This window comes from Nansenia antarctica, assembly GCF_963989245.1.
Source record: "Nansenia antarctica genome assembly, chromosome: 5".
NCBI classification, from domain to species: Eukaryota; Metazoa; Chordata; class Actinopteri; order Argentiniformes; family Microstomatidae; genus Nansenia; species Nansenia antarctica.
In genome coordinates, this window is record NC_137690.1 from 68,728,860 (window position 1) to 68,737,882 (window position 9,023).

At 45.6% G+C, this 9,023-nt stretch overlaps 1 protein-coding gene and 1 pseudogene across 2 annotated transcripts in view; one reads left to right on the top strand and one right to left on the bottom strand.

Annotated features, from left to right (window-relative positions):
- Positions 1-344, top strand: part of LOC308158293 (telomerase reverse transcriptase-like) — a 33,847-nt pseudogene extending 33,503 nt beyond the window's left edge. The window contains exon 7 of the transcript in view: positions 210-344. The product of the transcript in view is annotated as a telomerase reverse transcriptase-like (transcript). The remainder of the gene's footprint in view (positions 1-209) is intronic.
- Positions 345-2,640: 2,296 nt separating this feature from the next.
- senp8 (SUMO peptidase family member, NEDD8 specific) lies at positions 2,641-5,526 on the bottom strand. Its single transcript, XM_080533085.1, has 2 exons — positions 5,456-5,526; positions 2,641-4,357 (listed from the first exon to the last, which is right to left on the bottom strand). The coding sequence occupies exon 2, from the start codon at positions 4,314-4,316 to the stop codon at positions 3,663-3,665; it is 654 nt and encodes a 217-aa protein (XP_080389211.1). The 5' UTR covers positions 4,317-4,357; positions 5,456-5,526; the 3' UTR covers positions 2,641-3,662.
- Between the last annotated feature and the right edge of the window lie 3,497 nt (positions 5,527-9,023).

Genomic DNA, 9,023 nt, shown 5'->3' on the forward strand with positions numbered 1-9,023 from the left:
CCGGTCTGTTCAAGGAAGGGATTTGGCAGTCGACTGTGTTTGTTTGTGTCTGTGTGTGTGTGCCTCAGTGCCTGAGTGTGTGCGCCTGTGTGTGTCTGTATCTGTGTCTGTGCGTGTGTGTTTGTCTCATTTACAGGCAAATCCTCCTCGGTCTCCTTCTCCTCTTGTTACTCTGAGAGCTCTGTTCTCCTAATGAAGTGTGCTTCCAGGGTGGCGGGTGGTACAGCCGCCGTGTGTTTTATGAGGACAGTGCTGCAATAAACCCTAATGGGACAGACGTCTGGGTACTTGTGGTGAAATATGACCGTCGGGTGCGGACAGGCGCAGGACGCCCGGGGAAGTAGTCCCCCAGGGTGGCACCGCTCCAAGGGGAATAAATCTTCAGCCGAAAGCCGTGGTGGTGGTGGTGGTGGTGGTGGTGGTGGTGGTGGTGGTGGCGGTGTCCGCTCTCAAACATTCTCAAGTGCATGGCTGGCACAGCCACATCATTAAGAATTCAAACAACAGACATTCACATTCAAATGAAGCTAGGGCCCTTTATGGGTGGGCTTGACTGGCGGCCATCTTGGGTGTTTCAGCCAAATTGCCATGGGTCTCAGGGGGATTTGTCTGTTAGTTTGTCTATGAATTCTAATTTCATTGTCTTGTTAGTTGCAACCGGTGGACTTAACTGTAGGTGTCCTCCGTTACAGTTTTTCCCAATTGCTAAAACACAAAAGCCAATTCTCTAAACCAAATGACCAGTTCTCTAAACACATTTAATAAAACTAGCTCCCATTTGCCAAAACCATAAACACATTTCACATGAAGACACAATTCACAAAACACAATCCTCCTTTTCTCATAAATCTAAACACATTTTGTCTTGCTAAAACACAAGTTGCAAAAAACTCTGCTCAAATTCTCAAATTAAAGCTCATGTGATGCAAAATGCTTGCCACAGTCAGCAACATTTGAACACAATGAACACACCTGGCTTCATTCATTAAACATAACGACTCAAAATGTAAGACACTTGTTGCAAATGATTGTGGTGTGTGTGTGTGTGTGTGTGTGTGTGTGTTTCCATAAATAAATCACAAAAAACATCACACCCGGAACATTGTTTTCAGTGAGTATTGTTGTGTGTAATGGATCCTCTGTAGTGTTTGCATTGAGTTGTGATACAGTACAGTATTGTACATGTGGGAATACGGTACATTTTTCAAACCTTTATTTAAAACTCGATAGGACAACAGTGCAACAACTTCGCGGCTGAACTTTAGTAAAATTTCGGACATCATATGCCATAACCCACCCCTGTGGGTGAAAGTTTAGTGAAATGTGTTTTAGCAATTGAGAAAAACTGTAATATCAACCGTGATGATGACCCACTTGACACGTTCCATGCGAAATAGGTTTACTTTTTGCATTTTTGGAAAGTCTCAAACTGCTTTATATTGATTTCAAAGGTGATAGATGACACGTGATCTATAGTACATCAGTAATGGACAGCCTAATCCCACCCCAACCCCCCCTCCCCCCCAGTATTGCAGAATTACTGCAGCACAGTTTATTCAGAGGCCCGCTGTCTGGTTCTGGGAGATTATGTACACCAGTATTGGAGCTGAGTGTTTTTGGGTTACAAGGTTGGTTCGGTGTGCCAGAAAAGATAATCATGGTCTGAACATTCATTCATAATCCCTTTCTTGGGAGTAAAATGGAGGTGTGAGATGTCTGTGGAACACGTTGTCCATCCAACCAGAGAGAATGGCCCACAGTGTTTCAGCTTGGCTTCACTGCATGGCCCATAACCCGATCACGGTCAGGTAAGCCCTGCTCAAATGTATGCTGCCCTATAGAGGGTCAGATTCTGCCATTGACTGATACAGTTGTGGGAATAGCCCTCCCTTTTCCTCTCCTGTTTCTAGAAGCCTTGAGCTTAATAGAATATGGTACAAGCGGTGTGAGTCCTCAAAGGACTTACAGAAAGAGCAGAGGTAAGCAGCTCTAGGGGTAATTTTGAATGAGTGTAATGTTGGTTGTAGGGTAGGTGTGTATACCCTGGTATATGAAGTATATTAAATCGTAAAGCAGTTTAAGTATGTGTGTAAGCAGTACTCAAGCAGGGACAATTTTAGCATCCCCACAGCGTCAGTGACTTGGTAAAAATGTCATTGCATGTGTGCGTGCCCCTCCCCTTGCCCACAGTATTTTACTCAATATGCGCAAAACTAAATGTTGAAATAGCAGTAATACCACGTTCATTGATAAAATGACATAAGGGATGGAAAGGGGGGATGGCCGTTAGAAGGGGGATGATTTTGAATGTTTTTATTTCAGGGGGGATGCCATCCCCCCTCATCTGGAGTGCTGTGTGTAAGGCAAACTGTAGCTACAAGACTGTTGGCCCCTTTGCGGTTATAATGCACAACGGTGTGAGGTTATTTAATCGGTTACCAAAAACTTGCATCGGACCCAGAGTCTGGCATCAGATCTGCTACACAGTAAGACTTCCCACATGCTACACAGCATCTGCCGCTAATAAACCAAATAAATACAAATAAAAACATGTCATGAATCATTTGACCATGTGTCAGATTTCAGAGATTTCTGCTTTATTATATATTTTTTATTATAAATAAAATACTGTATCCCCTTCTTCTTAACATGGTATTTACTTCTTATCTTGCCACGTCTTCTAATCTCCATTATAAGATGGCACTTTCTTTGTTGCTTGGATGGTTCATTCTAAGTAATGCTAGAGGATGATGATGTGTGACCATTGCTGTTAACAAACTAAGCCATGGACTAAATAAATTAGAGGTTTCATGGAACTAATGTTTTACACTGAAGCAACTTCACCATTAAAAGGTAGGCCTATGTTTTGTATCAAATCCTTTCTTCAGTGAGGCTATTGTTTATTCAACAACACAGAATGCACATTCTTTGTCAATTATAGTTCATAGTGACCCTGAGCAATAATCACTGTAAAATGTTAACCACTTTCCACATTCAATTAAAACAATAAATTAAAGTTAAGCATCTCCCCCATTTTCTAGATATCTTGCAACACTCCCCTAGGGAATATAATGTTGATGAGGATAATGTTGATCCACGTTGATAGGCATGCTGGTGCAATGTTTACATACTGTGACATCTTAAATACATATTACCAACAACTGTCATATGAAGCCTGAAATATTTGTAACATTGCTTAATTATTATTATCTGTATTTCTTTTTACATATCAACTGTGATAGGTATTATCTTGTAGTTGTAGCATGATATAGATTACGGAGGGTTTTACAATGAATTCCTGTAGCATATGTACTGTAAGGGGTCACTTGCAGATAGACTGTTGTCACTGTAGGCAAAGCAGCTAAGTGCTGAGGAGGGAGGGGGGGGGCGGGGCGACTACCCGAATTGCAGTTTAGACGAAACCATGCCCACTTCCGCATGACGTGCGTGTTGCCCGCTGTGTTGCTATGGACACCGCAGCTCTCGGCCGTAACCCTAATCCTAACCCTAACCATAGCTAGCATACATTTCCCTAACCCTAACCATGATCCAGCATCAACATCTCTCTCTCGCCTCCCTCACGCATCGTGTACATCATATGCGGAAATGGTCGTGGTTTCGTCTAAATTCCGTTGCGATTCAGGTACGGGCAGGGGGGTCAGTCAATCTTTAGCCAGTCTCTGGATCAGTCTGCACCACTCAGCCCTCTTCTGTGTGATGTAAGCTGGGGTGATGGTCTGGCCGGGGAGCCTGGGGGACCCCTCCACCGTCGCTCTCTCACACAGCGCCTCCGCGTTACAGATGACGTACATGCCGCAGTCGTAGCTGTTCTGCTGAGACGGGCACGGCTCCTCCGCGAACGCCGCGTTCTTCCCGGCGCCCAGGAAAGGCTCCAGCTTAGCGGCGATGCGCCGGGCGTGCAGCGAGTTCCCCCCCCCGCTCTGGGAGTCGTAGTGGGCGAAATGGCCTCCTCCCCCGTCCCCGTCCCGCCCGAAGAGCAGCAGGCTCCAGTGGGAGCCTCCGGCGGTCTGGTTGGAGTTGTCGTTGACGGCCAGGAAGACCCAGCGCCTGCCCGTCAGCCCCAGGGGCTCCAGGAACAGGGCTAGCTCCTCCTGGCAGGAAGCGCACTTGATGAACTGGGTGACTTCGGGGCTGATGAAGACGGCCTTCTCTCCCAGCCCCTTGAAGCAGTCCGCGGCGAAGTACTCGAAGGCGAAGCCGATGACCTGGTCGTTGAGCCAGTGGGGTCCTTCCAGTAAGGCCACGTCGGAGCGTCGCAGGAGGCTGTCCTGGTAGCTCAACACCACAGGATCCATGCTCTCCCCGGTGGACAGGATGGGGCGCGGATAGGGTCGTTCTGAAAGACATGGAGAGAGACACAGAGGTTTAAGGATTTGAGGTAGCCTAATGGAGCAAGACCAAGAGATCCAGTAGGCCTATGGAATGGAATGGAATGGAATGGAATGGACTTTATTTGTCATTGCTACAGTACAGGTACCAAACAACGAAATTTAGGAGGGGTGGCTCCCCTGGTGTTAGGAAAGGGAAAAAAAAAAAAACATTTTAGAAAAAGCATAAAATCACAAGAAGGTAAGGAGCTGGTTTACATAAATAAAGGCTATGTACACAATCCACTGTACTATACTGCACAGATAGTCAACTAGGGTTGTCATATTGCACAAAAGTATTTTTTCACGTTATTTTAAAGTGTCACAGTTTGCAGGCTTGAAATGTACATGTTTGTGCCTCAGCACTAGCTGCCATACAATCCGTCCGGACTGTCCTGGGCCCAGAACTTAGGCCTTTGCTGTGTTCAGGGCCTTGACGGCCCTGTGGTAGAAGCAGTTCTTCAGTCTGTTTGTCTTAGCGGCCGGGGTCCTGTACCTCCTATTCGAGGGCAGCCTGATAAAGTGTACGTGCCCAGGGTGGGTCGGGTCCCTGGAGATCTTGGAGGCCTTCCTGAGACAGCGTGTGTTGTACAGCTCTTCCAGAGAGGGGAGGGGGGCGCCGGTGATCTTCTGTGCTGTTCTCACGACTCTCTGTAGTGCACTATGCACTAATATTGGCTGAATTGAGTGCCATATCTAGGCCAACTAGTTAGCAGTCCGACAATACTAGTCCTAGACTACTGCTGAGTGTAAAAGCTTTGATGTTCAACATTTGGATGCTAAAACAGGAAGTGATTTCTCGACAACTAGCTCACAACAACTGTTGGCTGATTATATAGCTGTGGCATAAACATTATACTTCAATGCGATCTTTACTGTCACCTGGAAGCTTATTTTTTTGGGTCAAAGCAGGTAGGGTCGCATTGCGTTTTGCAAGCCAGATCTTTTATACAGCGAGAATTTTGAATCGTTTTGGAAATGATTAAGAACATTCTAATGCTTACAAAACACTCCCACGTGTTCAATCGTAAACAGCTGATAAACAAACTAACATCGATGTCACATACCTTACCAGGCACGTTCAATGGGGGAAACCCCATCAGAAGTCCAAACCCTGTGTCCCTTGATTTCTCTCAGTGCAGTGCCGAACGTAAACCGAAATAAACTGCTACACGATTGTAAACATTTTGCGACAGTTGCGCGGGGGGGGGGGGGGGGAGTGGGTTGTCCCGAGACAGTCTGGCCCCGTTTGTTTCAACGCAGATGATTGGCTGGGGGTGTTCGTAGTCACCCAATCACGTCGAACCTCTCTTGGAAATCCTCCGCCTTCTCTCTCTCGTTATTCGCTCCCCGCCCAGCCAGTGGCTCTGTCCTTCGCGCACTGCGCTGTGAGGCCCACTTTGATACAGGCCACTCCCACTAAGTGTCTAAGCCACTCCCACTTTGATACAAGCCACACCCACTTTGATACGCACTGATTAGCCAAAGGGGGAAAAAAGGCACAGCGCAGCGCAGCGTTTTCATCGAACGTCACCGGGGAAAAAGAAAAAGAGCTGCTTTTAATTATTATTTTTTTAAAGAAAAGAAAAAACGGACAAACATAACATGCGTCACTTTTCTGGACGTACGTGAATTCGGGGGGTTATTCTTTGCTCAGTGGAGGTTTATTAAGGAGAGAAGAGTTGAGAAAAGAATCATTTGTGCCTGAGAAGCCCCGAGAATTTAAAAGGCAAGATTTGGAGAGTTGCAAATGTGTGCGAGCTCGAGCTGAGTTCCCCTATTACCCAAAGCAGGAGTCGCGTATACTGCGTACTACTACAACACAATTGTGTTTGACATTCAACTAAAGTCTTGAGAGGTAAGAAGAATGTGTGTTATATATGCTTTAGTGTCCTAAAGAGGGCAGGGTCTTTCTTTCGTGTGTGGCTGGAAACATCCTTGAAACCCTACCACTACGTTTTCCCCGATAGACGATTCTTGAGATTCCATTCATCGCGCATCTGATGTCCTCTCTGCGCGAGCCCAACACATGGATTGCACATTTGAACACAATGTGTTATTGATCGAGTGCATGGCTCGAAAACACTGTTGTGCCTGTTATGAACTAGGAAGAACATTTTTTGTCAGCAGGGTGTGTGTGTGTATGTGTATGTATGTGTGTGTGTGTGTGTGTGTATGTGTGTATGTCTATGTCTATGTCTATGTGTATGTATGTGTGTGTGTGTGTGTGTGTGTGTGTGTGTGTGTGTGTGTGTGTGTGTGTGTGTGTGTGTGTGTGTGTGTGTGTGTGTGTGTGTGTGTGTGTGTGTGCCGTGCAGTAGCCTTTCATAAAAGTTGACTGTTGCATCTAATGTATGACGTTTTGTTAGGCTGCCAACATATATAGTATGGTGTATTTGTATTTCATACCTATGCATTATTCATGCTTCTCTGAATGCTGGAGTTGGTTGCTGCCAGGAATATGTAAACACTTGACAGTGTATCAACACCCGTATGTGTTCTTGAACCATCAGATTGTATTCAAGAAGTCAAGTGATATCGGTTCATGCACATGCTGAAGGTTACATTGTGACTTGCAGACCAATGTTATTCGCAAAAACAACAACAACAACAACAACAACAACAACACCAATCTTAGAATTGAGACGCACACACTACTACCCCTGTATCAAAAGAAGAGATGTGTGTGGCGTGTCTTGTCTTTGTCTTGGGCGGGGGGAAATGTCTGCATTTATTATTTAGTAGAGGTCAGTCAGATGTGCTTCTAATGCAGTGGGATAGCCTCCAGACTGCAAAGCCAAGCAGTGGGATTGGAGAGGAGAGGAGAGGAGGTCTAATGGGGTGAGGAAGATGCTGAATCATGGTGGGGCCTGCCTTGGACTCGCTCTGTGAACACAGGGATGGTGGTAGTAGTAGGGGTGATTTGAACTAATGTTGTATACTGGACTGTATACTGCATACTGTATTGTTTAACTGTATATGCTGTAACTGTAGTATTATCCAATATTCTTTACAGAAGGTAGCTGTAGAGGTTTTTTTATGTTTTTTTTGGGAGATTGTAATTAATGTGAGATTTGTGAGTTTAAACACAGCAGGCTGTATGCTGTCTAACATGGCCAACGTGTTCTGTTTATGGAACCATTTATTAATACGTTTAGCTGGCAGTTAAACAAATGAGGCAGTTGATGAGCAGCAAAACATTTGGAAATCAGCTAAAAACCTAACCTAAAAGCGCAGCATTAGTTCTCTGACCCCTTAACCACATGTATGCAAGTCCAAAATGGGTATCGTCGTAGCCATAGCTGGGGATGTTCTGAGAAAGACTGTCCCCGTCCCGCCCGTCATCTACACAGGTGACCAGTTTGGTTCTGGACTGGGCTCTTGGAATGTGAGGGGTCTGAGGAGACACAGCTGTTGGCAGCATCAGAGAGAGACATGCCATTGCCAGGGCCTCCCATTAGAGTCCAGCAACTGGTCCCTACCGACATCTGACACCTCTCAGCCCAGCCTCAGCCCCGCTCTCTCTCTCTCTGTCTCTCTCTCTCTCCTATTTCTGAGTGACACAGCTCTGGATGTAGCATGTTGTGGAGGAGTAGGAAGGGTAGGGCAATACTCTTGTTTTCTTTCGAGTTTTGTTGAAAAGAACAATGAACTCATGAGGTTCCTTGAAGTCTGACTGTTGGAGGAACAGCATGATCAACACTTTTTCCACAAATTGATACAATGATGTTGTTCAAGCACATGGTACAGTGAAAAGGGTTCTGCTGGACTGTAGAGCTAATCGATGAATGATTTGATTGAGTGCACAGGAGAGGCTAGGAGTGGGAAAGATTGGAAATGCAGTATACCGTCACTATGCTTTTAGCAGCCAGAGAGATGTGCATACTCTAGCTGATGTGTAGGGCAGAGACTCAGCTTCTGAAGGGAACAGCATCACTCTGCAGTTTATAAAAATGTTCAATCATGAAATATTAATCTCTGCTTAAAAATTAACCCAGAGTCAGAGTATGTCATTCTCTTTGACAGTGGAACATTGTATACTAGAGGAAAGTTACTGAAGGAATCCTCTTTAGAACCCCACCATGACAGGCAGCATCAGTGAAATCAACGAGAAGTGATAGTTAGCTGCCTGTTATTGAGTGACTTAACCTCAATAGGCTAAGCTAATTCTAGCTGGGTTGATTAAAAAGAAACAAGCTTTACGATAGGCCATGTAACATTTAGATTTGGGGGCCCATGGAAGATTTTGTTTAGATGAAGGGAACTCCCCAACCATCCATCATTGTCGTCATGAACTGCAGAGGATTTGCCATTATGTTTACGGTGCGTGTCCACATTGTGTTGTGGGCATCAAGGCAACAGACCAGTCCTCTGTGAATAGTACTCTCCTCACACACAATGCCCTGTGAGGGTTCTGCACATTCTGAAACCCTACATGACCTCAGATGAGAATGACCCCAGTGCTCCCAGCGGGACTCCCTAGGCTCAATTGTGTGCGTGTGTGTGTGTGTGTGTGTGTGTGTGTGTGTGTGTGTGCGCTCTAGTGTGTGTCACATTGTGTGTGTGTGTGTGTGTGTGTATACGTGCGTGTGTGTGTGTGTGTGTGCTCTAGTGTGTGTCACATGGTGTGTGTGT

What these genes read in the sequence shown, in the direction of transcription:
- senp8 (XM_080533085.1), bottom strand. Translation starts at nt 4,316, where the DNA reads ATGGATCCTGTGGTGTTGAGCTACCAGGACAGCCTCCTGCGACGCTCC.